We start from the raw sequence: 27,678 nt of genomic DNA on the forward strand, positions 1-27,678 counted from the left end.
CATTTTGGTGCACATCTACACCTAAATGGTAGAGGTAGTCAAATTAGCCCGACCCGATTTAACCCGAAAACAGGCGGGTTTGGGCACGAGGAATTGTGTCAAGGCCCGACCCGGCCCGATTTTATTTATCACCCTCTAATTGGCTATATGTCGGTTTCGGTTTTACGGTGTATTTCAAGGCTCAACACTATATCGTTTTTAGTTCAGTTCTCTCAAAGTCTTCGTGTTTACAAAATACAATGCCATTCTCTCTCCTCCTGAACTGCCGGAGAACCACACCGTCGCCGGCGTTTTTCCGGCATCTGCGGCAACTACGATCAGACTCGACGCTTGAAGCAATCGCAAAAGCCGCCGAAGAGAAAACGCCGGTAATAGCGCTATACAACTATCCTTCATTTTCCGGCGCATATTCAGCACTCTTCGCTCACCTCTTCCACGCTCAACTTCGTCGTCCTTGCCTCATCCTCCCGTTTTCCTCCGTTGCTCCTTTCAGGTATTTCTCTCACTGAATTTTTGTCGCTATTATGTTGTTGATTGTAACAATTATGCGATTTCTTTGATTAGATTAATTAATCTAAGTGTTGTGTAATTAGCAATTGTCGCTTTGCATTTGTTCGCTGATTTTTGATTTTGACCTAAATTAATTAGGAATACTGAATTTGTTCATTGTTAATTTGTTATGCTAGATTGTTGTGTGTTGCTGGAAAAATTGTGTTCTGCTCTGTATTGGTTTATTTTGGTTTAAGTTTAATTATGTGTTAATCTTATTTAGCTGTTGAGAAAATAAGAAATTAATATATAAGAAATGCAATTTGCATTTAATTAAACAACCTTTGTTTATAGGCCATTTTTGTTGTGATGATTTTAAACTATGTTACCTCGACCATGGTACATATCCAAGGATCCGACTCGGTTATTTTGTGAAAAATATGTTAAGTGTCCAAGTGTCTTAGTCTTAGGTCTTACCATTGTTGGAGTGTCTAGCATTGGCACTAGGACACCTGGACACTTCATTTGGGCCAAAAAACATTGAGGAGCCGACATTGGTACTTTGAGCTACAATGAAGAGTCCGAGGACCATAGATCGTAGATGCCAAAAGTGACTCAATTGTGATTGAAATTAGGAACATGTGGATATGATATCTGCACTGCCGGTTTGTTGCTTATCAGTATAATAACCTTTTTTTTTTTTTTTTTTTTATTTGACCAAAGTTACTTTCAATTTTCAGTTTGATGCATAAATGAATTATCTCCTTTCTCTTCATAAATTTTGATTACCATTCATTATCAGTTGGAGATGGTATTAGGTAGTAATGGAAATTTACGTAGGAAAATACAGGTTGGGGGATGAGGTTGCATTACCATATACGAGTACTAATTACCATGTACATTAGTATGATACTTGCTAAGTTACATTTAAATTTATTTCCATTACCATCATTTACTTCCACATACAAAACAGTATAGTAACTGAAGAAAAACTGATTATGTTTCCTTTTTTTTTTTTTGGGATTAGGCTTTTATGAGATCAGAGATCTTTATAAATATTAACAAATGATTTACCAAAGTACTGACTTACTACTCTTACACCAACTTTGTGTATGGTGAATCATGATGTCCTTGACAATAGGGTTGAAGATTTGTGTTATGAAGGACTTAAGACATGCTATTTCCTTGACTTCATTGGTCCAAGAGGATTTGCTGTGGAGCTTTGGCGGAGGACAGCATGCGAGTAAGCTCATGAATAATCCTTCGTCATTGGGCTGCTCTAATATAGTAATATGTATAGATAGTCTTCTTAAATTGGGAGGTTGACCTTTTGTTTTCTCTGACTTTTGATACCAGAGTGATATGCTTCGATCATAGAAAATCAACACTTCAAAAGATCCCTTCTGTTGAGGATTGTTCTGGAAAACTCACGTTTCATGTCGATGTTGAGAGGAGTAGCTCAAGGGCCGTTTTTGAATATTTTTCAGGCCAGCTTGAATGCATAAAATCACCTGATGGAAATGTTAGTCTATAAACATGTTTCCTTGTGATATTCGTTATGTGTATATGGATAACTGATTCTATTAGAAAGCATCATTTGCTTTGCCTTATGCAGGGTCTGGTTAATGGTCTGCTAAACTCAAATGATCAATGTCGTATAGAGTTACTCCTGAACTATCTTGAAGATGGAGATTTACGTCAATGGAGGTTGCCTGATGTTCGGGCTTTCAATATTGGGATTTCAGAATGGAGGTCAAAGCTGAACTGCATCATCAATCCTCTTATGTATGACCAGGTGAGTAGGGAAAATTCTGGATTTGAAAGTTGAAGTCTTATCTTTGATCATGGGGTTTCTTGTAGTCTTTTTTTTTGAAATTGTCTTTGAGGGAAAAGCTGAATTAGTTGCGCCTGTCTGCCCATGTAGTCTTTATGGTGTAGTTGCTTCTGTCAAAATTGGTTGGAGCAACACATTATAGTCATATTTATTTGCACTATATGGACCTAGCTTATTGCTCCTCCCTGTATAGTTATTTAAATTGCTACTTGGAAGGACACCCTATGTCACATTGTACATGTAAAATCAATGATTTCTTGACAAGAAAAAGCATGTGCATTTATATGTAATGGAAGTAAGAGAATTTGTTTGGTGGCTTAAGCATGGTCTGGATTTTGTCTTAGCATAGTGTACCTTTAGTGACCTCCTATGCTTACGGGAAGATTTGTTTTGATAGCTTGGGTTCATGGGAATAAACCAGCCTACTATGTTCTGCTATGTGCCAGTTGCAGATTAGCAATGTGCAACTTGGAAAGAATAAGGGGAGAAAGTCTCTTTGTATTTGGGTGTGCTTGGCCATTCTGGGTTTTGCTTGTTTGGATAAGAATGATAGATTTCCTTTAAATATATTTCTTATATACTATTAACAAGGCCTTTTGGAATAGACTGATAAAACATAAAATCATATCTGTGGCATTTTTATTGGGGTCAATCTTTGGTGATCATCCTAATAAACACTTAAATGCACTTCTTTTCCTTGTAAAATTTAAAAAAGTCATTTTTTGCCTGAAGGTATCTTTTCTGTCAGTTCTTGCATTTTACATCAAGCTTGTTATTTGTAAGGCTTCCAAAACAGCATTGAATACCTTAATAAGTGAATTTACTAGTGAGTGGCATTATTGTGCTTGGTGACATTTTATGACTTGATCATGTGTGTGTGTTTATCTTCCTTTTTTGACAAATTCGTTAATTACCACCTGAATGCAGCTACTGGAGATGAATGTTAAGGAGCTGCTAACCAAGGGAAACTTTGAAATTTCGGCTCAAAAGGATGCTGCAAAAGTGTTTCTAGAAAAAGCTTTTAAACTTAGGCTAGGTCGAGGATTCTATGGGGAGTGCCTGGTAAGTTTTGGACAGATCGCATGCTTTTAAATCTGTATTATCTAACAGATTTTTTTCCCTCTTGCTATCTGATTCCCTCTGCTGAATCCAAAGGAAACCAAAAATTGATCGTAAAAGCTTCTTGCCATCTGATATTCTTATTCCCTCTGCTGAATCCAAAGGAAACAAAAAAAAAAAAAAAAAAACAAAAACAAATAAATAAAAAAAAATGTTGTGATCGTAAAAACTTCTTCAACGGTTTGATCATAGAATATAATAATTGTTTTAAGGCCAAAGCATTCCCTTGTTTTTTTTTTTTTTTGGTCATGTCTAACAAATTACATGTTTATGTTTTTTTTTATCAGGGAGTTAGAGCTGATAACAATCCAGACCTCAGTGATGAAATTGGGAAAGAACTTAGTTTAAGGAGTGCTGCAGCTGGCTTAAGGTAACTTATCCAAAACTTGTAAAACTGGCAATCTATCATACTTAGTACTTTAGTAGATGTTAATGGTATAGCATAGGCATGAGCCAATGAGGGGCAAAGGTGTATGCTATGCACAGGCCAATTTTCAAAGGGGTACGACACGGCTTGACGTGTAGGCCTTCATCAAAATTGTATTTCTCGATTACTAACTAGTTTGTTATATACTTAAAATAAAAAATTTTAATTGCATTAATCAAAATTTACAATAGCATAGTAAATTAGTAAGTTAGAACTTAAAATTTAGCATTAAAAAATTACAATATTCAAAATAATCCGTAAGAGGTTTTGTTCTAATTTCTTGTAAAAAATACTAGAAAGTGTTCTAAAAATATGTTGCAGCCAAAACCACAAATTACTGACTTTTTTTACGCATTATTAATTTTCTTTTTTGTCAAGCACACAAATAGTTCATGGGCCGGTCTGTAACCATTTCTAGTTGCTCTTTGTTGTGTATTGAGAGGATATTTGAGATAAATAAGCTTTCATAATGAGTAGTGCCAGCCTTTGCTTGGTACTGGCTGTGAGATTTGAGCAAGAAAACTTAACTTCATATTTCAACTGGCATTTTGTGGATAAGAATGGACTGTTCTGATTAGAATATTCCTCTGCTTCTGATTATATCATGATTTTTTTTTTTTTTTTTTTTTTTTTTTTTTTTTTTTTTTTGCTCTTGAATCGTATATAGAAAAATGATATTGCTCTTGATTGTTAGCTGCACTGGAAATTTCTTGATCATGTAGTTATTACTCTGCACCCAGGAATTACTCTTATTCACTGTCATCTTCTGGAATTTCTTTTTGCCCAGGCCTGTTGGAGCTGTTGTCTTTATGCAACGTAAGAACTTGAAAATGTGTCTGAGAAGTATGGATGGAAATACAGACACCTCAGAGATTGCAAAGGTGTCACTTTAATCATTGTTCTCTATTCACTTTGCCTTTCCTAATTTTAGTTTCTCATTCTCTTTGGATGCTTGAGATGAAGCAATATCATTACTCATTAGCAATTTTTGCTCCTTTATCCTGTAGGCCTATGGCGGTGGAGGTTCGCCTAGTTCTAGCTCCTTCATCATAAGGATGGATGAATACAACCAGTGGCTCTCTGTCAATTTATCAAGTTGATTGTAACTTTGTAAGTACATCGTATTACTTGCATCATTTATTTATAAGTAAAATGTTGTCATTATATAGATTTGGTTCAGATCCATATAATCCCCCTTCTGTCTGGAATTAATAGTTACATCTAAATACTATTTCATGGTGTCCAAGGAAGCTGCCACCTTTCTTAAAAAAGTAATGCAAGTACCGTGCTATTATATTCCCAAAATTCTCCCTCCTTAGATTGAGTTCTTGGGAGTTAAGAAAATGGCTCTAGTCAAGTTATGTCACTTCTTATTTATGAGCCGTGAATCTTGATACAATGAATTTTCTTGTTTGAAGGGAGTTATCTCCAATTATCAGCCATTTTCTTGCTACAATGCTTTTTGTTACTTGGAAATTCTTCTCCACCACCTCCATATGATATAGTGTTTGTCAGTTTCATGATTGTCAAGATCTGTACTCATCCTAGCTTATTGGAGCACCTATTTTGTGCTCAAATTGTATCATAAACTGAATGAAATTCTGTTAACAATAACAAACTTCATTGAACTCTCGCCTCAAAGAACATTTGTGTAAGGACCTTGCATTCGGCTCTGAAATGGTTGCCCCCCTTTATTCTTTTACTTGTTAACAACTTGCAATAATGGCCTTTGACAGTTTGACTGCCATTGTACTTATTTTTATACTTCTACGTTCTACCTAATTTCTCATCTTCTTTTTGGATGTTATAATCTGTGCTTCCTAAACAAATTGAAATTTCCGTAACACTTTCTCAAATATCTTTCACCAGAATTTAGAAATCTGTTTAATATGTCCAGAGATACATTGAAATTAGATTAAACAGGGTATGCTTTACTGAACTAATATTGCTCTGTTGCAAACATCTAAAATTGAGGTGTGAATGTTTATAGTGTACTTGGGTTCTATCCCGTTTTATGTGTCACAAGTATTCACAATCTCAAGCTAATACACTAAATTCTGTCAAACTAAATCTATCAAACAATAGAATACGCTGTAGATATACAAGAACTAGTAAATAGGGCATCCATCAACCACTATGCCCTTAGCTGTTGCACATGTTGCCAAACTGCAGTGCTCACCATTTGTACCCCACCAGTTCAAGCTTTTATTTTCCACACCTAGTGAGAAATACAACAGAACGCCCATGAAGGCAACCCCAGCATCCAAAGCTGCTGAAAGAATGTAGTTGTATCTCTGCCACCAATGCTTTCTGTAACGGAAGACAAAGAAGTTGAAAATTGTCCCAACTATGATCCAGGCATTATAGTTTACAGTTGTTGCTGGTGGCATATAGGCTGTGGCACCAAGAAGGACAGGCAGGTTAATTAGTGGTATCCATGACTTTTCAGGGAATGCCTTGTGAAAGAGCCAAACTATTATTGGTCCTAATGCCCCTCCTACAAAGAACCAGTTCATTGCTTTGTAAGTTCCAAGATCTCCAAAAATTCTCCTAGGACCAACCAAGCCCCATATGACAGAAGCATCAAAAAATACACGGTCACCAGGACAAGTCCAAGGGCTATCAGCTGGAAGCAGACTGTCCTCGCATATATTGTGAATTGAGTTGAGCAGCCACCATGCTACTGAAATGTTGATGGTGCCAGCAAAAATGGTTCCTATGAACTGGCAGGTAATATAAAGAGGTTTACTGTAGTAAGATATGATGTTATCGATAAATAAAGCAGGAATTAATTGTAAATGATTCTGAAAATGCTTGAGAAGCTGCAGTCTGACTTTAGTGTGGGATATGGCTGTAGAGTCCATGTTACTAACTTGGTGAGAAGTATACCTGAACCAAAAACATTGATCTTGGTGGGATCTTCATGTAGTGGCCTAGCTTGAAATCACTGAGGAAAGAAACAGCTTGCGACATGCTCATATAACCATAAACTTTGAAGCATACGTTGGCAATTGGTTTTCCTGGTAATATGAGGCCCATAACGTACTCTGTTATTATGTTCAGTCCTGGTGTCTGCAGATAACATGAAAATGACAGGTTGTATAAGTGGTTGTGTGGATAAATTTCAGGAAACTTATTGATATTGTCATAGGGAGAAGTTGCTTCTTCTTCACTCTACACTCTTGAATTATAAGTTCTGATCTTAGACTTGACTTGGTTTTTTTTGGGTTTATTTATTTTTAACATGCAATATATGCTATAATGATATGGAAATAATGTAGTTAGGTTTATTCTGATATGAATTTTACAATATTATGTTTTAATAAAGTTTACTAATAGAAGTATATAATGTACCAACAACAATGGTCAAAGTTTGGCCTTGGAGATTATGAAATGTTAGCCTGATATTAATTTCAAGGCAAAGGAATATGAAAGAAGCCTACCATCCTGAGCCAACTGAGTAACTGACTACTGGATTGTATCTGGTTCTTTTTTACATTTCCAAGTAGTTTGTTTCTAATTTGTTTTCTTATGCAATTTCATCTTTTTTGAAGTCCAACAAAGGTAGTTCCTTATGACAGAAGAATTTCAGAATTTATGCATCAGTGAATCACTTTGACCTTATGTTTTCTGATTAGATTATATGTCCAGAAAAGCTGGGTCATTGTAAATGTCTCAAACACAAGGTACTGTTTAGGACAAAAATATAATTTTCTTTTGGGTTTGGTAACTTATGAGCTTGGTTTAGTGAATTGTAAAGTCTTACAATGACTGCCCTAAAATTTAGACCCAACTCATTACCGGCGTTGGCATGCAGGAAATAATCAATGATTATGATCATATGATGCTTTAAACTAAACAGAGATATGGAGTAAATATTTTTTTTATTGTAGGGAGTAGGGAACTATTGACAAACTGGAGTATGTTACCACTTACCACGTTTGTTGTGGCAGTTATGATGCTGATGGGAAGAGTGAACATGAATGCAATGCCACAAGCAAAGAGGAGAGCCCACCAAGGAATTTGAACTTGTTCTTTCAAGAAGATAGAGAGCAGAAAAGAAATTGTTATTGTCAACCCAAGAAGAGCGTAGAACCACCATGCTGGTATGTCTTTATAGTTTTTCATGAGTTTCGTATGAATATCCTCCTTGCTTTTGTATGATGCTTGATACCTTTCATAGATCTCCCTGTTTGTTGAACAATTTGCCACAAGTCAGATTATACATAACGGTACTGTTGTCATTCTTATACTAGGGGGAACTGGGGAAGAACACTTTTCAGGAATAGTTCTAAGTTGGTCTAGTATAAATTGTAAGCGGACCAATTCTCAATCATAAGGACCAAATTCAAACTCCCTCCGTTTATATTCTAATTGTTCTTTTAAGATTCCTTTCTCCCAATATTTAATCTTACTCTGCAAATTTCCGGCTAAAAGTGACGAGATTTATAAGCCTGGAGTTCCATAAGCCCAATGAGCAGGACTCAATAAGCTGGCTTTTTAATGACAAAATTTATGATTGCTTAGTTCCACTTATAATCAAAAAGTTGACCCCACACTGAACTGTATATCAATCTTAATGCAGCATGTCTTGTTTGTGTTATTAGGAGAGATTTAATAATTAGAACAAATCTGTTAAAAAAAATAAAAATAAGTATTCACAAGTGTAAAGTAATAATATTACCTTCCGTGGAAGAAACCCACATGAGTAAGAGTGGCAGCTATGGTTGCGAAGCCAAAGCCATAAGTAAGAGCAAAAAACGTGCTCATATGGATCTGTCCTTGCTTTGCATATTGTGTCTGATCTAGCTCAAATTGGTCATTGACTATTGCTGAAATATTATATATTTGACCTTGAGCTGTGAATAAATGTGAGGAGAAAATGGGAAACTTGCGAGCACTATATAAGTCCAGTCCCCAGTATGCTATGGGCATGAAGATATATATTATCAGAACATAACCTACGCACACATTTGCAATGGCGAAGAATGGGGTTATGAGGGGGCTTAGTAAAAAGGAGGCTACAGCGGACCAGTCTAGTGTTATGGCTCCAAGACCAAGGCCTTTCATGCCTGAGCCTAGCTGTTGGGCTGTAACAGATTTGGAGAATACCCAGCAGACCCATGATATGCTTGTGAGAGTTGAGAACAAGTAACCTGGGACTGCATACCACACGAAGCTGCATGTTAGTGCAATCAGGAAGAACTTTGCCCTTGATGTGCGCCTTTCATCTTTGTCATCCTTTTCATGCAAGGCCCTGCATAAAATTGAAAAACCAGTACTTATGTTAGGATAGACATCCTTAAATTTTGTTCAAACTTGATTGATCAGCTGCAGTTGAAATTTGTTGTTGTTGTAGAAGTAGAGTTGGTTGTTTGGATTAATATGGTACTAAGATTGCTAACAATTTTATTTTCATAAGAAAAGAAAGATAAACTAAACGCGTTGTTCACTTGTTTGGATGCAGATTTGCTGCTTATGATTATGTGTGATTATCTGTTCAAGCGCTTATGTTACTGCAATATGGTGTAGATTGCTTCGTTTCTTTTGCAGCTGGTGCATCACAAAGTAACCAACCATTACATATATTTGGAACCAGGATCACGACACTGATACATCATATCACAGTTGATTGGGTATAATACAGAATCTTTCTTGATATGATTAAATGGTCTCGGAATCATGGATATTCATTCATACTTCCTCCTGACCAATACATGCATAATCTTCGCAAGGTTAGTGTTTATGCTTACACATTAACAGTTGCTCACATGTCCATGTGAAAACATTTTAAAATTTTTCTTCAGTTTTGAACATTTGGTTAAGTGGCTTTGGGTCATAGCCGTCAAACTAGACCTTGACATGAATCTAGTGCATTGTCCACTTCTATCCATAACAATTATTGGAAGAACTATGCACTATACCATAAACGTCTATACTCTATACAATATAAACATGTTGCTTTTACCACAACTTTGTGTGTCAATTGTCATTAGTCTGGCATGTGGCCATTGTAGACTGATGTCAATTCATTAATTTGCATTCTCACAACTTGATATATTATTTCTTATCATGTTATGCTGATAGGGATAATCCGAGGACTATCTTTCTAAGTATCTAATCAAATAAGAGACAACTTCCGTTTGTCGGTCAATTACCAGAATATGAGTTTCAGTCCAATATGAAGGTTGCAAGTTATTTTGTGGAATGGGTCACTTTGAGTTAGGTCCGGTTGTTTTAAGTCAGGTTAGTTTTTAACACTTAATTGTGTTACATAAATTCTTAGGTTGAGATTGTAGATCATTTGAATTACGTGTTGGATTTGATAAGCTTCTCATGAAGCCATGAAAGTGGACCAAATATGAGAGTGATATCTCATGGACCATGGCCTAGAATTACTAGAAGCGATCAAGCAGTAACAGCCAATTTTAGTAAACAGTGTACAAGTTGCTAATTTGTTACTATTATCATCTTTTCTGTCTTCTGCTGTTGCAGTCCTTCGCATGCTAGTATATTTTGTCTTTGTTTTACCCCCTAAAATTGATTGAATGTCCTCTTCTCTATTTTATCCCTCACTTCAATGTGAGTTTCTCCACACTTTTCAAGGGGGATTATTGCAATCTTATTGTGATATTTCTATATTTTAACGCGTAACTTTGAGGGAAAAAATGTGTTGATAAAAAAAATGTGTTGATAAATGTTAATACTTTCGTATATTTTAGTAAGTTTCAATCACTTTGCTATTTACTTTATTTTAGATATCAGTTGAAGTGAACATGACATAATGCGGTGTAGTATAAAACTAGTCTCTATTTTGTTGCCTATCGCAAGGAGTTGTAATCGATGATGCCTGGCCATAATCATAAAGATGGAAAGCGATGAGGCAACCAATATTCCAATTGTATATGGTGTTAAACCTGGACTTTGTATTAAATTGTACCCATTGCAACTCTCATACGTCTTCATTTCTATTATAAATAGAATGAATGGTACTAATTATAGGAACATCAATTATTGGGGTCATGGTCTCACCATCTAATGAATGCCCTTTATAGTGCATTTTCCTTTCTTCTAAAATCTCCATAAATGAAGTCTTGAGTGTTGTTGATGTTACTTTGATGTAATATTTTGAATTTTCTGATGTTATGGTTCCTTCGGAATAGAACTACTTTTAAGAAGAGTTTAATGATTTTATATGCATTTATGTCAAGGTCTCTCCATCACCTAGGTTAGATAATTTACTCAATATGAGATTGACCTTTAAATTAAACCAAGACATTTTTGTAAATGGACTTGTCTTTTTACTCTTCTTTTCCACCATTAACTTATACTTATAGGTTTTTTTTTTTTTTTTGAAGGAAAGGTAATGCGGCCATTTATTAAATTAAATCAATTTTTGCCAAAGTCGTAATACTCTGGGGAAAAGAACCAATAATACAAACAACTTCAGAATTCCTACCCATATCCCACCTAGCAAGTTGTAACTTGTAACCATATGTGCAACGGTATTACAAGCCCTCTTAATATGGAAATTATAGGTTAATTAAAAAGATAATTCAATATAGTATTAATTAATTCATTTTAATAGATGCTTTGTGAGCCATTTCTCACCAAGATAGTGATGAGACAAGTATAAAATAGGAGGAAAGAAATTAGTCAATCACTCAACCACCTTCTTATCAAGTTGGCTTACTATTTCTCACCTCCTTTATATACAAGTTTCATGTTCCTTCTAATTCGCACAATACAATTGTATTTATAGCATTGGTTGTCTTCGACTAGCCATTAATAATACTATTAAGAGAAATGAACGCTTTTTTAATATATAGTATAAAAAAAAGTTAATTATAGTACTTGCCTGAAAAGAGAGACTTGGACAAGAGTGCTTGGCCACCACATATGAGCAGGCTCCACTACGTACTTCCTCATTAAACCTGCCCAACCGTAACCCAATACCTGAAGAGGAATATAATTGATTAATTTGGCATAATAATTTTTAATTACTACTCGTAATAATTTAATCCTATTATTTTTCAACATACATTTGATTACTTGAACGTATGGTACAACCAGGATCATTTTCTTAGATCAATAGTTATCTTAAAAAAATAAATAAATAAATAAAACACACACACCAAGATGGACCACTTCACTTTCTTTTAATTATAAGTTTATAACCAATAATTCACTAATTGATAAGTTCATAAGTATGACTGTATAATAGGACGACTGATTGACCATTCACTAGTATTCATACATGAATTTTTATTTTTTTTGACACGTACATGATTTTTTATTTAGCATAATAGATAATTCTTGAAATCCGGACTTAATTTAGAAGAATATTATACTTCTACTGTTGTACATTATTTTTGTACTCAATATAGGTTATTCAATACTCCGTCTGTTTTTAAATACTTGCTCCATTTCTCTTGGACACGCATGTCGATGTTAATCTTTGATCACTAATATCTTTAATTATCAATAAGTATAAATTCTAACAATTGAAAATTAATAATCTATTCATTGAGATGATTCCAACAAATACCCACAAGACTATATTTTTTCTTATGCATAATCACAAATATTAGTCAAAGTAGGACAAATGAATAGTGCAAAAACTAAAAATTTAGCAACGAATGAAGTAATAAAACTATAAAAATCACATGTCCAAACAAAATCAAGTATTGGTGAGAAAAGTCATGTCTCCCTACTCTACTTCACAAACTTTTAAAAAAAGCCGGTTTACAATAACTCATTGTAAATCAAGCCATATTAAGCAAGTGTGGGTGTGTGAGTTTGGGCCAACACGTGTAAGTAACTCAATTTTTAACATCAGCTTATGACAATTCCATTTTCCCTCTCCTTTCTTTTTCTCTCACCCCTCCCAAATTAAACCGTATGCACTTTCAAAAACTCTTTCTCCTGAATTTTTCCTATCTCCTCTCCATTAATGTGTACTTCTGTCTTCCATTTTCTTTTTCTGATTTTTTTTTTTAATCTTTTTGTTCATATTTTTAATTAGTTTCGTCCTTTAAGAAACTACAAATCTGGGCTAGACTTTGACAAACCTTATTAACTTCTAGGTATGTGGGCTTAGCTTCGATGATTTTGGCTATGGTCTACAAGTATTTTTTTGTGAGTTATAGGGTAACTTTTGTCGTCACTTTGCTCGGTGAGATGGTCAGAATTGGTGGAATCGGCGATGGTTTCGGCGCTATCGGTGTCGCTAGTAGTGGTTCCGGTGGCGACTTTTGATTTGTTTGAGTGATTGTACTGTTTTTTCATGACTATTGTTTATTTTGTGTTTATTTTTGTTGATTTTGATACTCTGTTTTGCATTTGTAGCTTAATTACTTTTGTGAAGAAAAAAAGTCACTTTTGTGAAAAAAAAAGGTCACTTTTATGAAAAAAAGGGTTATTCTTGTTAAACAAAAGGGTCACTTTTGTGAAAATGTGGGTCACCTTTGTAAAAGAAAAAGGGTTACTTTTTGTACGAAAAAGGGTCACTTTTTGCAAAATGTTCGATGTACAATAAAATTATTGTAAACCGGGGGCACGCAAAAGTTTTTGACTCTACTTAAACTCCTCTTTCATTTTCGCTTATCTTATGTAATATTCTGTATACTCGTACTTCATAATTAAAATATTAAATACAGTAATAATTACAATAACATGCATGATATATACGTAATACAACGTCTGTAAGACAAAAATAATTACAAAAACATGCATGATATGTACTGTACAATATTTCCTATTTAAGACAAAATAAAGTGGCATGTACTAAATAAAATACTCGCATTAGTCATATAACCTAATTAATTAAGAAAAAAAAATGTTTTTAACCTTTTATTTCTTCTTAATTAGATTCCTTCCAATCCATAATCTTCACCCCTTTCCCTAACTCTCCAAGAAGATATTTTCTTTTATCTTGTTTTCTTGAAGACACGTCACTTACTTTCCACTTTTAGTAGGCTTTTCCTTTTCACACCTTTATCGAATTAGACAAGTTAATTAATCTTTCTAGATTTTTAAGAATATTTTACACCTACTTCGTGCATATATTAAAAAGGTAAAATGAAAACTTTAATAACACCAATTAACTTTATTTTTAGGCTTTTAATTGTAATTATATATTTTTTTTAAAAAAAATATAAAGCGCTCCTCACAATTATGAGCTCACTGAGACACCGACTAGCCACCTCTATATATAATTGTTCACTACTGCTCAATGCTCATGCACATGTGAAGGTTCATTTCTCACATCTTATCATATGAATTATGAATATATGATATATTATTATTACAAATTTGAAAAAATTATAAATATAATGACAACTTTGATTTACCAAAACTTATGTATAGTACTCGTGACAGTAATTTGTCACGGTTACTTTCTTGCATTATTAATGATAATCTTTCTTTATTTATATACGTACGTACATATGACACAATGCAACACGACAACTATACAAGTATAATAATAATAGTAATAATAATGATAATGATAATGGAAGATTTATACATACCTGAGTGGTAATAATGAGGATCCAAGCAGCCAAAAATGAGATATTTCGCTTATAAAACGCCTTAATAATATTGACAATACCAACAGCATAAGCTGATCCATTACCAAAAGCACTACCAGCATTAGCAAATATAGTTATTAACACATGTTCTTTTACGTTAAACGGACCCGGGTTAAGTGAAAATGACCGGGTTCCGAACCCGGGGATACAAAACTGGGTCTGGGGTAGGATTCGAGCCATTAGATGACCAACGGGTAGGGTGGCTACTTGGACCGTGATTTGTGTTATAATAAGAGGTTCAGTCCTATAAGAAAAGAATTGGTTAAGAAATGAGAGTACCCCACAAGAGAGTAGGCCCAAGAACCACATCCGGAAGGTCCATACGGGTAGGTTCGGGTCATCGGTGTTTGTGACGGTTAGACGTACCTCCTCGATTGGGGAGATATCGTCATCATTCAGGTCGGGTTTGGGTTTCTCTAGGTCGGGTTGGTGGGTTTGGAGTTCTAAGGAACCCATGGGAGGAAATGTAGTAGCACAAAATTTAGAGAGGAGAAAAAGAAAGAGTTTAGGATTTGGCAACTCACTAGAATGTGTAAGGGGTAGTTTTTTATATAAGGTGAAGTTAGTTGGATTTTTCAATTTGGAAAAATGGAAAATACTACTCACTTGACAGCTATTATTTTAAATGCTACTATATAAATTAAGATAAAATCCCAACAATTACGGAAGATTTAGGTGGTTGTGTAGACTTTTTTATTAATTGGTAAAAAGTTGGAGATAGGCTATATATATATCTAGTTGTGGATGAACATATCTTATTTTCTAGGGAGTATTAGCAAAAGGATATTTTAGGGAAACAAAAAAACAAATTAAAACACACGAGTGAATATACTTTTATGTAATTTCTCGCCTCAATTTAGTTGTTTGATTTTTCTATTTGGCATGTCTCAATTTACTTGTTTTTTCTGTAATAGAATTTTTCTCTCTATTTTTTCTCTGGATCGAACTAGGTTTTATCATAACATTTTGTACAAATGACTATGGAGCAAGTAAGGGCCTGTTCTCATTGACTGAACTCAGCTGAAATGAACCGAACTAAACTGAATTGAAATGAATATTTTATAAGAGAAGGAAATTAGGAACGGAACTGAATTGAATTGAACTGAACTGAGCTGAACTGAACTGAAAATAAACGTATGAGAACGGACTCTAAATTGAGACAGACAATGTAATTAAGAAATGATGAAAGTGGGAAAAAAGGGTTACATGTAATAATAATGAATGAGTGTGTATGGTATGAGTTGAAGAACATGAATGCATTAAAGAAATTGAATAAAAGTTTTGGTTTGGGGGGCCATTAAAAAGAGGAGAAATATTGAAAATTCAGCTGAACTTAATTGATTTCCGGCCTACAACTTGCACATGAAGGGACAAAATTAGAGTTCTCTATTTGTCTATGGGACACTCCCACAGGCCACAGTATTACAATAAGGAGGGTTAGTCTTTCAAAAAAAGAAGCTAAGATACTTTCATATTCATATAAGGATAATATATTTAATGAACTCATGGCATCGTACGAATATAAAACTAGTATAGTTAACTTACTGTAACGATAATTTTTCAGGTCTTTAAAGTTATTTAAACTTATAATCTTTAGTTAGTCTTATGTACTCGTATATGGATCACCAGTGAAAAAAACCATACTCGTATTTATTACGGTTGAAAATGGGTATGATAATATGGCCACACAACTTTGATGATAGGATTATAGGATGTACTTAATTAATTACTCTTCAACTAAGCAAAAATTTATTAATATATATGCTGAGAAAGTGAGAAACTTAAGGATCATATAGAGTATAATGTAAGGTTGAAAGAGTGTGTATTAAAGATAATCTCCTATTCATTTAGATAATAACTATCAATCTTATACAAATCCACACACGATAGTACAAATGCCTCAAATTTCTTTGATTTCACACCATATTAACCTGTATATAAGTCAACGCTTTGCTAATTCATGTACTAATTATCAATTTATCATATAAATGAGTGTATTTTGACCATTGAAATTGGCTATACAGCTATCTTCCCTTGACTTGTTTACGCAAGCATGTTAATAGATTCACGTGGTATTACGCTACTAGCTATTTAATATAATTACTTACTTCATTCGTATATTGTATTATTTCATACAGTATTGCAATCCAGTATCCCCATAATATCTGATTTTAGATGGTTCAGAAAAATAGTAAAGGACAAGTTATTGTTAATATGAGATCAAACTCCATTCATATTATTATTATTGTCCGTTTACACATGAAAAAAAAAATGATTTGAAAATTATTATTGGTCAACTTTGTATTGCTTTCAGTAGTGAGGCTCAGGAATATGGGGTGGATTCGAACCCGTGACCTTTGTGTCACGTTGGCTCTTGATACCATGCTAGAGAACCAACTCAACCAAAAGCTTACGCTGATGGTTGAGGCCCAGGAATATGTTTTTACACTATCAGTCGGTAAGTTAACATGAGACCAAATTATGTTTACATTGTTATTCCTATAATCTTATTGTCCATTGTCCTGTCCATCTGCACTTGTGGCTCTAAAAATTTGAAGAAATTGATTTGGAAATTATTAGTTAGCTTTCATTTTTATACATAATTGTGGAAATTATTACTTTGAACATACGTTGTTTTGAGTTCAGACGATCAGATTAGTGGTGTGCAAATTGTGCTAATAAATTAGTATTTATAAAACTTGGATCGAAACTTATACTCAATAATTTGTCATATTGGTATAAAAAGATGCAATTAAATTCCTTTCGTTTACTTGTAGTCAATCATGTGTTATAGGTAATAGAAGTTACACAAGGGATCTTCCCCTGATTTTGTTACAACAAGTGTGTGGAGTCTTAGCTCTCGGCTGTATTATACAAGTATCAAACAGATGTTCTATGGAAAATTCTGTACATGAACAAGAACTAGTGTATAGGGCATCCATCAACCGCGATTCCCTTAGCTGTTGGACATGTTGCTAGATTGCAGTGCTCGCCGTTAGTACCCCACCAGGTCAAGTTTTTATTCTCCATAACTAGTGCTAAGTACAACAGAACTCCCATGAAGGCAACCCCAGCATCCAAGGCTGCTGAAAGAATATAGTTGTATCTTTGCCACCACAGTTTCCTGTAACGAAAAATGAACAAGTTGAAAATCGTTCCAACTACGATCCAGGCATTGTAGTTGAGAGTTGTTGCTGGTGGCATAGAAGATGTGGCGCTGAAAAGTATAGGCAGATTGATCAATAGAATCCATGATTGCTTAGGGAACGCCTTGTGAAGGAGCCAAACTATAATCGGTCCTAGTGCACCTCCTAGAAAGAACCAATTTAAGGCCTTGTAAGGTCCAAGTTCTCCAAATATCCTTTTAGGACCTGCTAAGCCCCATATAACAGAAGCATCAAAAAATACGCGGTCACCAGGACATGTCCAAGGACTGTTAGGTGGAAGCAGATTATCCTGGCATATATTGTGAATCGAGTTGAGCAGCCACCATGCTACCGCAATGTTGATTGTACCAGCAAGAATGGTTCCTATGAGCTGCAAGATCATATAAAAAGGGCTAAAAATGTGAGAAATGACATATTGGTCAAGACGCAGTCGGGCGCCGGCGGCTGACTATCCTCGAGGGAAGTACGCTTCGTTTCTATGCGGTTTTCTTTTTGGGGGAGTGAGAAAACAAAAGAACGCGGGTTTTTGCTTCTTCTTGTTCCTGTTCTTAACTCTTTCCCGGGTAGTTCCCAATGTTTGGCACTTTCCATACTTCGTGGGTGCAACATCAACAAATTCGCTCATGATCAAGTTACAACCTAAGATCCCCAAAGATGAGACTAGGAGAGTTGCATGCTCAAATGTGATCAATTGTAAACAAGCTCTTGTACATCCAAAGCTTTTTCAAAGTCCGAAAAAAAAACTTCTCGGAGGTGAAAAGACACCGACGGAGGGATTAGATCCCTGTATACAAGCCGTACCCGCTCCGGGGGCGAGGGCCAAACTCCACTTCGCTCTGCTCTAAGGGTATAGCAGTCTAGATTTTGTATTTTACGCCAAGTTAAGAAAACGTTCGGTATTTCCGTTCATTTTTCAAAATCCTTCGTCATATCGTTTCTACTTTTTCCGGAAAACCGGTCTTCGGGTATCTAGGCAGGCGCGTCTCGTCGCGTGAAGGGTCTTATTTTGGGGGACCTGTTGGCATTCCAGCCTTCCTTCTACTTTCAGGGCCTATCCGAAAACAATTGTCCAAGATTGCTAGATCGAGCACGCGACGCGCATAGTCTATATAAAGCAGGGCTAAAATCACTTGTTTCGACTCTCAGTAGTCAGTAACCTGACTTTGTTAGATATATGTAAACTGCTGCAATGCCCTGATTCAACAATTACTGATAGAGTAAGAGTAATACCTGAACCAAAAACATCGATCTAGGCGGGATCTTCATGTAGTGTCCTAGCTTAAAATCACAGAGGAAAGATATAGCTTGTGCCATGCTCATATAACCATAAACTTTGAAACACACATTGGCAATTGGTTTTCCTGGTAATATGATACCCATAATGTACTCTGTAACTATATTTAGTCCTGGTTCCTGCACATAGGACATACATGAAGCCGTGTTATAATGTACTCCGTAGTTGTTTATAATTCCTTTTCATTTCCGGTCACTAACTTACCATGTTTGTTGTCGCGGTTATAATGCTGATAGGAAGGGTGAAAATGAATGCCAAGCCACAGGCAAAGAGGAGAGCCCACCAAGGAATTTGAACTTGATCTTTTAAGAAGATGGAGAGAATAAAAGAAATTGCTACTGTTAAACCAAGAAGAAGGTAGAACCAACTTGATGGTACATCTTTATACTTCTTCATTAGTCTTGTATGGATATCTTCCTTGCTTGTGTACGATGCACGATATCTTTCGAGTATTTCCCTGTTAGTTGAACACTTGAACATGTTACTGTCATGATCAAGTCTAGAAATGAAATTTAAGTAATAAGTAACATTACCTTCCATAGAAGACGGCGACATGAGTAATAGTGGCAGCTATGGCAGCGAATCCAAAGGCATAAGTACTAAATGCAAAGAACACACTCATATGAATTTGTCCTTGTTTCTGATACTCAGTTAGATTTAGTTCAAATTTATCATTGACAATAGTTGAGATGTTATAGGGTTGGCCTTGAGCTGTGAAAAGATGTGATGAGAAAATGGGAAATTTTCGAGCGCCATACAAATCAAATCCCCAGTATGCTATAGGAATGAAGATGTATACTATCATAACATAGCCTGCACACACATTTGCAATGGCAAAGAATGGGGTTATAAGAGGGCTTCTTAAGTAGGATGCCACGGCAGACCAGTCTAGTGTTACGGCCCCTAGACCGAGGCCTTTCATCCCCGAGCCTAGTTGTTGTGCTGTGACTGATTTTGAAAATACCCAGCAGACCCATGACACACTCGTAAGTGTTGAGAACAGGTAACCAGGAACTGCATACCACACAAAACTGCATAATAGCGCGATCATAAAAAACTTTGACCTTGATATGCGCCTCTCATCCTTGTCATCCTTCTCATGCAAGGCCCTGCATCAAATAAATTAGATGTTATGGCCTATGTTGGTTCTATGCGCATTCTCTGCTAGTGTGCATACGTACATGTGCGCGACTTAAGCCCATTTGATGGTATCACTTCTTATCATATACGAAGTACTTCGTATGTAACATACAAACATTCCATATGCAAGTAAATTTGTACATAATATTTACCTAAATAGAGAGACTTGCACAAGAGTGCTAGGCCACCACATATGGGCGGGCTCGACTACGTACTTCCTCATTAAACCAGCCCAACCATATCCTAATACCTGATGAAAACGGAAAAAAAAACCATGAACTTTAGATTAAATAATTAATCAAGTACTATAAGAATAGAATAACTTAGGAAAATTGATATATTGAATACCTGAGTAGTGATAATAAGAATCCAACCAGCTAAAAATGATATTTTACGAATGTAAAAGGCCTTAATAATATCAACTATTAAGACAGCATAAGCTGATGCACTTCCAGCATTAGCAAATATGGTTATAAGTACATGTTCCTTCACGTTAAATGGGCCGGGGTTAAGTGAAAATGTTCGGGCCCCAAACCCGGGGATACGAAACTCGGTCCGAGGGAGGACATGGGCCATAAACTGACCAATGGGCAGAGCAGCTACTTGGACTGTGATTTGGGTTATAACCAAGGGTTCAGTCCTGTAAGAAAAGAACTGGTTCAAAAATGAGAGGACTGCACAAGAAATGAGGCCCAAGAACCACATTCGGAAGGTCCATACCGGTAGGGTCGGGTCATCGGTGTTGGTGACCGTTAGCCGGACCTCTTCAATCGGGGAAATGTAGTCATCATCGATAACCGGGTTGGGTTTTTCTGGGTCGGGTTGCTGGGTTTGGGTTGTGGGGTGGAGTTCTAAGGAACCCATGGTAGGATAGTAACTTTGATAAGAATTATGGAAAGGAGTGTTGATGTTTGTTTGGCACAATGGAAGGACTGTTTTTATAAGGCTAACGGGGCGTTTGGATTGTGGGAATGGGAGTTTGGGGATTAAAAGGTGGGAATGGGATTGGGAATTAATTGGTGGGGATACATGAAAATATGCCAATACCTTGTTTGGATAGTGGGTGAGAATATATAGGGAATAAATAACAATTTTACAAATATACCCTTACTAAGATTACTATTTTATTCTTTTTAGTAATGGCAAAAATGTCATTTCACCCCTATTCCCATTCCCATCCATTTATTACCTACCCTCCCTAGGTAATAAAATGGTGGGAATTCACCCATAAATAATCCCATTCCCAATCTCTTTTTTATTCCCATTCCCACCAAACAAACATGGCTTATTTTTTCAATTGGGATTAAAATTCCCAATCCCACCCACAATTCCCACTTCCCAAACATAGGGATATGATTTGATTTTGGACTCTTGTAAGGACGTCCGTGGGGTATGATCTATAACATTTAGCACCTTAAACTGTACTCAAGACTAGATAATATAATAGGACTGTAATTCATATACGTAGTATATTGATTGAATTTCATAATAACTTGTACGTGTCTACACCTTGTAGGGTACGGAGAATTAATTAGGAAGACGCCCTTCACCCCCCACAGCGAGGCCAAAACATGAAAATAATTTGCTAATTCTAGAAGGTGATGACTGATGAGGATGAGAGGTCTTATTTAAGTGACTATGACAACTTAGGTACTTAGGGATTGAAAATTGAGTGGAAGGTAGCTTTCTCAAAATTTAAGATAAAATTCAGAATTTTAAGCTTAAATTGACAGTAGAACATTATTAATCTTTGAAGACTTCTCCAATTTCCATGAATTTGGATTGATAGTGATTTTGAGAAAGAATGGGAGAGCCAACAGTACAACACTCCATTATTGTGGAGATATGAGTTCATGGATTGGTATAACAAAGAACAAAGCACACGAGGGTCACAATTATTTCACATCTAAGGGCCACCATATTTATTTGTTTTAGTCTATGGATTTGTCAATAAACCGGCTTGAAAAATCGGCTTAATTTTTAAATTAATATGTCTGGCATAAATTGAAATTTCATGATAAACTAACTAACGATAAACTAGGGCTGGCAAACAGGTCGGGTCGGGTTCAAGTCGACCTGTTTACATAAACAGGTCAGGACCCCCAACCTGAACCCGACCTGTTTACTTAAACAGGTCAGAAATTACAACCCGAACCCGACCTGGTTTTAAGCGGGTTGACCTGAACCCGACCCGTCTTAACCTGTTTTTTTATTTTTTTAAAAAAAATTGATTAACCTTGTTATTTTTTTTAACCTGTAATCTTTTTAACTAATCTTGTAATTTTTAAAAATAAAAATATAATTCTTTTTCAAAAATTAACTTGAAATATTGAACAACATAAAAAAAATGTAACATGCAAATTCAAAGCCACTTGCTGCATAGTTTATAGTACAATTATACAACACTAAAAAGTTCCAAAATACATCTAACAGAAATTTAATATTTGCCAATTAGCAACTTCATCATCTGATTCTTCATAATCAGCAAGTTCAACGGTTAAGGAGGAAGAGGACAATCAAGTATCAACCATCTGTTAATTAAGAATATATTAGTTAATTAGATAAATAATTAGGCTAACTTTATCAAAATTCTAAATGCCAAATGCAGACTTAGCATCGTATAATCAGATGAAAAGATCAAACAAAATCACTTAATCTCACTCATAAACTCATAAAAAACAGTTGTAAAAACAAGTAATCTCACTCATAATCAGATGGTGAAAAAAACCGCATGCACAAAACGCACTCATAACAAACGAGCTTAAATTAGATTAAAAAAGTAAATCCAAGAAATTAAATCGCAAACAAGTAAACACATAAAAACAATAATGTTGAGATGAAATCGAAGAACTAAAATGCATAAAAAAACAGAACAATTAAGTAAAGAGAATTAATTAGCAAGCAAATTACCTTTGACAATGTTGAGATGAAGATTCACAAGCTTTAATAAACAATTTTCATGGAAAAAATATGAAAACAAGAGAGAAGAGAGATGAAAGAGAGAGAGAGAGGAGAGAGAATGAGTGAAAGAGGTGAATTGGGGAAGCGGCGTGAATAAAGAACAAAGCTTAGGGTTTTTCATTTTTGTGGTTAGATATTTGGGCTTAGCCCATATTTAAAAGTTAGGGTGTAAATAACTAAAATTAGGGCTGGTAAACAGGTTTAGGTGGGTTGGGTTCGGGTTGACCCGACCTGAAACCAACCCAATTAATTAAATGGGTTTAGGCGGGTAGGTTTCGGGTTGGGATTTTCAACCTGTACCCGACCCATTTAACTTCAGGTCGGGTTCGGGTCGACCCAATTAAATAAACGGGTTGAAAATCTCTTTCAAAACCCATTTATTTCGGGTTGGGTTCGGGTCGGGTTGTCGGGTCGGGTCAGCTTTTGCCAGCCCTACGATAAACCCTAACATGACCCAAGACCCAACTTTAATAAATGGTTTGAACCAGACCTAATCCAAATATGACGTTTACCACCTTAAATAGCATAATATTACCACAAGATAATTACCACCTGAATCCGAGGCCTAATCCAAATATGACGTTTACCACCTTAAATAGCATAATATTACCACAAGATAATTACCACCTGAATCCGAGGCCAAGTTATATGAACCTCACAAAGTTACTAAGAGAAACTTAAATTCGACATGGACTGCATGGATATAGCTAAACTCGAATTAACTCTATAAAACTTGCCATATCAGTATCTTGTATTATCACAGTATGAATATAATCTACTACTATAAGAACAACCTTAACAATGTGTCCCTCCTTGCAAGCTCTTCTTCACCTTCCATTAAGAATCAAGACTATCGCTATATGCACCAGTACTTCACCACCTTTCAATCTCGGATCGAGCTGTTTCCAGCTTTCCACCACTTCATTAGACAGTTACAGAGTAGAATTTAAGACTCTTCCCTACCATCAATGTGAAATCCAAGAACAATTAGGTGATAAGTCCAGAATTGATATGTTAAAATCATGACTTGACTAAGGGCCTGTTCATATTTACTTAATTTCAGTTCAGTTCAGTTCAGTTCAGTTCCAATCAGTTCAGTTCAGTTCAGTTCAGTTCCAATCAGTTCAGTTCAGTTCAGTTCAGCTCTTAATTTCCCTCTCACATAAAATATTCATTTCAGCTTAATTCAGTTCAGTTCAGTTCAGTTCAGTTCCAATCAGTTCAGTTCAGTTCAGTTCAGTTCCAATCAGTTCAGTTCAGTTCAATTCAGCTCCAATCAGTTCAGTTCAGCTCAATTCAGTAAATATGAACAGGCCCTAAGAGATTGTCAATTTGTCACAAGTCCAAGCCCCACGTTGTACTATCTGTAGTGTAGCTAAATAATCTTGACTGAATTGGTCATTTTGTTTGCAGCGAAGGAATTGGTTTATCCGACCTTCAGCCCGAAATCTACAGGTATCTAAGCAAGCACTATCTCATCTGGTACGGTGCAGTCAGACCTCCTCTATAGGCATGTATACGATGCAGCTAATAGGCAATATGTGTTACAATTACAAATATGGAGTTTCCCACCTATGTAAATGACTTCAGAATTAACGAGTAAAAATTGACAAAAAAGGTTCAGGTGAATCTCAGAATCATTAATGCTTAGAAAATTGAATATTTAGCTTACACCGGTGTCTCTGCAAGACTGTAATATTTCCTAAAATTAAGGCAAAAATACTACAGTCTAGCAGCATCAGTTATAGTCACACACTGAAGACATAACTGAATAAGATTGATCATCAGCTTGCCATTTTGGCCCAAACAAAATTGATTCTCATATATTTTGCATCAGAAGAATAATCTGCTCCCTATTATATGCTAAAGCTTGTATTGGTCCTTAAGCATGCTGTCTATCCCACTGTGATTCTTCAGCTTTTCACAAGCAGCGTCAATGATTGTAGGAAATTATATACACAGCTCATTAGATAGTTAATCGATATGCTGCTCAGTTGGCTCGCCAGAAAGCAGCATTATATCAGCAGAGATCAACCTGCACTCTCAAATAATCAACCTTAACTATACTCATCTTCTGTACCATATGGACTCAACTTCAAATTAATAAGCCTGTTATCTTAAGATGTTCTATAATAAGGAATACCACGCCCCCCCCCCCCCCCCCCCCCCCCAACCTCTCTAACTAGAAAGAACAGTTCCCTGACTTTTGAATCAAAAGCCAAAGGATTATCCCGGGCAGTATAACTCTTAAAAGGTTAACTGATTCAGGCAGACTCCCTATGATGCATTCTGGAAGGACTCTGACCTCAGTGAATTTCTAATTTACCCTCATACCATTTTCCATGGAGATCATACCTTGCGTATACAACACGATGATAATTACTAAATGAAAAATACCTCGTGTATAGTATAAACATGTTCAAAGGAGAAGACTAACCTCGTATTCTCGTAATCACATAGTATGGCAGCACCATTTCAGGCTTTTGGTACTATAATTTTCAGCTTCTAATAGCCTTGTTGAACCTATCCAACTCTTCCGAATCAGCACCATAAATTGATTTGATTGTGTCCTTACAAAAACTGCCAGAAATTGACCAGAAAAAGCGAATTCATGTTAATATACTTAAACTAAGCAATAATAGCAAGATAAGAAAAAACCTAGTAAAAGACCTGCAAGCTTCCTTGTTGAATTTCCTCTCGCTGATTCCATACAGATTCTGGAAGACTTCGGGATCCACACGGCAGAAATATGGCCGATCTGAAAGCTTATTCAATAAGAGTGAGAGTTTGCATTTAAGCCAGACTTCATAGCCAAATAAATATATTCAAGTATGACTAAAAGTGTCTCACCTTCATAAATCGAGCATGACCTCGTGCTCTTATCAAAGTGGATGCACCATCCATCTGTACCTACCAAGCTTTTATAAAGCTGTACACAAACATATGGCAAATATATAATCAAGCAAGCTAAAGATAAGGAAAAATCAAAGTAACAAATTACATATATATAGCATAAAAGTGTATCATTATAAATTACTCTATCTCATTAGCCATGAATCCCTTCTCTTTCTAAGTAACTCGGATTCTTCATTTCATCTCTCTGTCAGCTCCTTAACCGTTCTACATGGTTATGTATTCTTTTGGACCAAAAATCATGAACTATTTCTCAATGATCAAGTTGGTGCTAATTTGTTTACACTGTCAAGTTCATGTCAATAGTTGTAGCTTGCCTAAAATTCAAGTTCTCAAGTGTAATTTTGCATATGGTTCTTTGTCGAAAATGTTTTCCATCAAATCAAACGAAATCTTAGCTTAGTGACGGCGAGACTCTCATGAACCCAAAAGACTAATATGAATTCTTTTGCTAACATGACCACCTGTTAAATGTATGATTTCAAGTTTTACTCTCTTGATAAGTTGATATAATATCATCCAACATTTAAGAATAACTTTCGCCTTGTTTCCTCAACTCAACTCAACTCAACTCAACTTCCAAATTGAACTCATAAAGTGCAAAATTTGCATCAAAATTTGAAGAAAACACAACTCAATTCCACCCAAATTTACTATCAAATAATCCTTCTTTTGAGTCTTGAAAATTCCCACAAAATATAATTCATACTAATTTGCAATCTTGGAACATAAACATAAACAAAATAAACTAGTAATTGAGAAATTGGTGAAAATAACCTCAATATCAGAAGGGTTCTCAAAAATTTCTTCAGGGGTGACAAAACTGGGACCCTTAGAAAGCTTACAGCAGGCCCCACATTGTTTTACACACTGCCATAAAGGCTCCTTCTTCTTCTTATCTCCAAACCCACCATTTTTTTGCTTCCTATTTTCTGTCTCCAACACTTTTACTGTTTTGACCTTGCCATTGCCATTGGAGCTTGTTCTTCCCTTTGCTTTGCATGACACTGCACTCAGGAATGTTATACTGCTTGCCCCAATAATGGATTGTGACATTACTTTAGAATTTCCTTTTGAAATTCAGAAAAAGTGGGTTGGGATTTTGATGTTGCAAAATTTGGATTAGAAATTTTTGAGTGGATGATGTTGCTGATTTTAATGAGATGATAGAATGTTGTGTGAAACTCTGTAATTTGTGAATATGGGCTGAGAGAGAGCCTAGGTTTTTATGTGTTAGAAGAAAATTTATATTTTGGGCCAAGCCTTAGGAAAAAAAAAATGAGGTAACAATCGTATTGTTTGGCTTAATTTGTGCTACATATTAGGCTATAAACTTATAATTGAATACCTCGTATTAAATTTTATGTTGTACTCTATAGATTTAGTTTCAGCCTTTCAAGTATAAATCATGTCATGCAATTTAGAGTAGAGTTTCGGTTGAGAATTAAGGATACCGTAATAATTCTGTTTTACCAAGTTTAGAGGAAACACATATTTACAAACTTATTTTTAATAAGATTAAAAAAAGTAGGTTGACTCAATATTAACCTAACTCATTTGTTAACTTGTGTGCAAAGATAAAGCTAACTTATTCTTTCAGACAATAAACAAACTACAAGTAGTACTTAATAGAGCTGTCAATTCGGGTATTCAAATCGGATTTGGGTCGGTCAAATTAGGTCTCGAGTTAAATCAGGATCAGGTTATGTCGGGTCAATCTAGCTTCAGATCAGGTTCAGGTT

At 35.5% G+C, this 27,678-nt stretch overlaps 4 protein-coding genes across 9 annotated transcripts; 1 reads left to right on the forward strand and 3 right to left on the reverse strand.

Annotated features, from left to right (window-relative positions):
• The first annotated feature begins 181 nt into the window (after positions 1 to 181).
• Positions 182 to 10,798, forward strand: LOC145619052 (uncharacterized). 4 transcript variants are annotated; one of them, XR_014108085.1, is made up of 11 exons: positions 182 to 493; positions 1,631 to 1,732; positions 1,846 to 2,011; positions 2,105 to 2,284; positions 3,251 to 3,385; positions 3,730 to 3,812; positions 4,657 to 4,750; positions 4,877 to 4,979; positions 7,823 to 7,975; positions 9,337 to 9,604; positions 9,957 to 10,798. XR_014108085.1 is itself a non-coding variant. In XM_081673648.1 (9 exons), the coding sequence occupies exons 1-8, from the start codon at positions 240 to 242 to the stop codon at positions 4,967 to 4,969; spliced, it is 1,107 nt and encodes a 368-aa protein (XP_081529774.1). In that variant the 5' UTR covers positions 182 to 239; the 3' UTR covers positions 4,970 to 4,979; positions 7,823 to 8,500. The 4 variants fall into 4 exon arrangements, 3 of the variants coding, with proteins under 3 accessions (XP_081529774.1, XP_081529775.1, XP_081529777.1); XM_081673648.1 differs by lacking the exons at positions 9,337 to 9,604; positions 9,957 to 10,798 and having other exon boundaries at positions 7,823 to 8,500; XM_081673649.1 differs by lacking the exons at positions 7,823 to 7,975; positions 9,337 to 9,604; positions 9,957 to 10,798 and adding an exon at positions 6,319 to 6,464.
• LOC145619051 (oligopeptide transporter 4-like) lies at positions 5,751 to 15,040 on the reverse strand. Its single transcript, XM_081673647.1, has 6 exons — positions 14,402 to 15,040; positions 11,728 to 11,825; positions 8,554 to 9,126; positions 7,806 to 8,058; positions 6,759 to 6,941; positions 5,751 to 6,592 (listed from the first exon to the last, which is right to left on the reverse strand). The coding sequence occupies exons 1-6, from the start codon at positions 14,915 to 14,917 to the stop codon at positions 5,978 to 5,980; spliced, it is 2,238 nt and encodes a 745-aa protein (XP_081529773.1). The 5' UTR covers positions 14,918 to 15,040; the 3' UTR covers positions 5,751 to 5,977.
• A 2,192-nt stretch (positions 15,041 to 17,232) lies between these two features.
• Positions 17,233 to 20,926, reverse strand: LOC145620346 (oligopeptide transporter 4-like). The gene is made up of 6 exons (XM_081675007.1): positions 20,411 to 20,926; positions 20,215 to 20,312; positions 19,456 to 20,031; positions 19,127 to 19,379; positions 18,859 to 19,041; positions 17,233 to 17,998 (listed from the first exon to the last, which is right to left on the reverse strand). The coding sequence occupies exons 1-6, from the start codon at positions 20,924 to 20,926 to the stop codon at positions 17,384 to 17,386; spliced, it is 2,241 nt and encodes a 746-aa protein (XP_081531133.1). The 3' UTR covers positions 17,233 to 17,383.
• A 1,475-nt stretch (positions 20,927 to 22,401) lies between these two features.
• Positions 22,402 to 27,156, reverse strand: LOC145620695 (uncharacterized). 3 transcript variants are annotated; one of them, XM_081675403.1, is made up of 5 exons: positions 26,714 to 27,151; positions 25,874 to 25,952; positions 25,694 to 25,781; positions 25,461 to 25,603; positions 22,402 to 22,593 (listed from the first exon to the last, which is right to left on the reverse strand). In XM_081675403.1, the coding sequence occupies exons 1-4, from the start codon at positions 26,990 to 26,992 to the stop codon at positions 25,522 to 25,524; spliced, it is 528 nt and encodes a 175-aa protein (XP_081531529.1). In that variant the 5' UTR covers positions 26,993 to 27,151; the 3' UTR covers positions 22,402 to 22,593; positions 25,461 to 25,521. The 3 variants fall into 3 exon arrangements, with proteins under 3 accessions (XP_081531529.1, XP_081531528.1, XP_081531530.1); XM_081675402.1 differs by lacking the exon at positions 22,402 to 22,593 and adding an exon at positions 24,649 to 25,058 and having other exon boundaries at positions 26,714 to 27,150; XM_081675404.1 differs by lacking the exon at positions 22,402 to 22,593 and having other exon boundaries at positions 25,566 to 25,603; positions 25,694 to 25,788; positions 26,714 to 27,156.
• Positions 27,157 to 27,678: the final 522 nt, after the last annotated feature.

This window comes from Chenopodium album, chromosome 27 (genome assembly GCF_948465745.1).
Source record: "Chenopodium album chromosome 27, dcCheAlbu1.1, whole genome shotgun sequence".
Classification (NCBI taxonomy): domain Eukaryota; kingdom Viridiplantae; phylum Streptophyta; class Magnoliopsida; order Caryophyllales; family Amaranthaceae; genus Chenopodium; species Chenopodium album.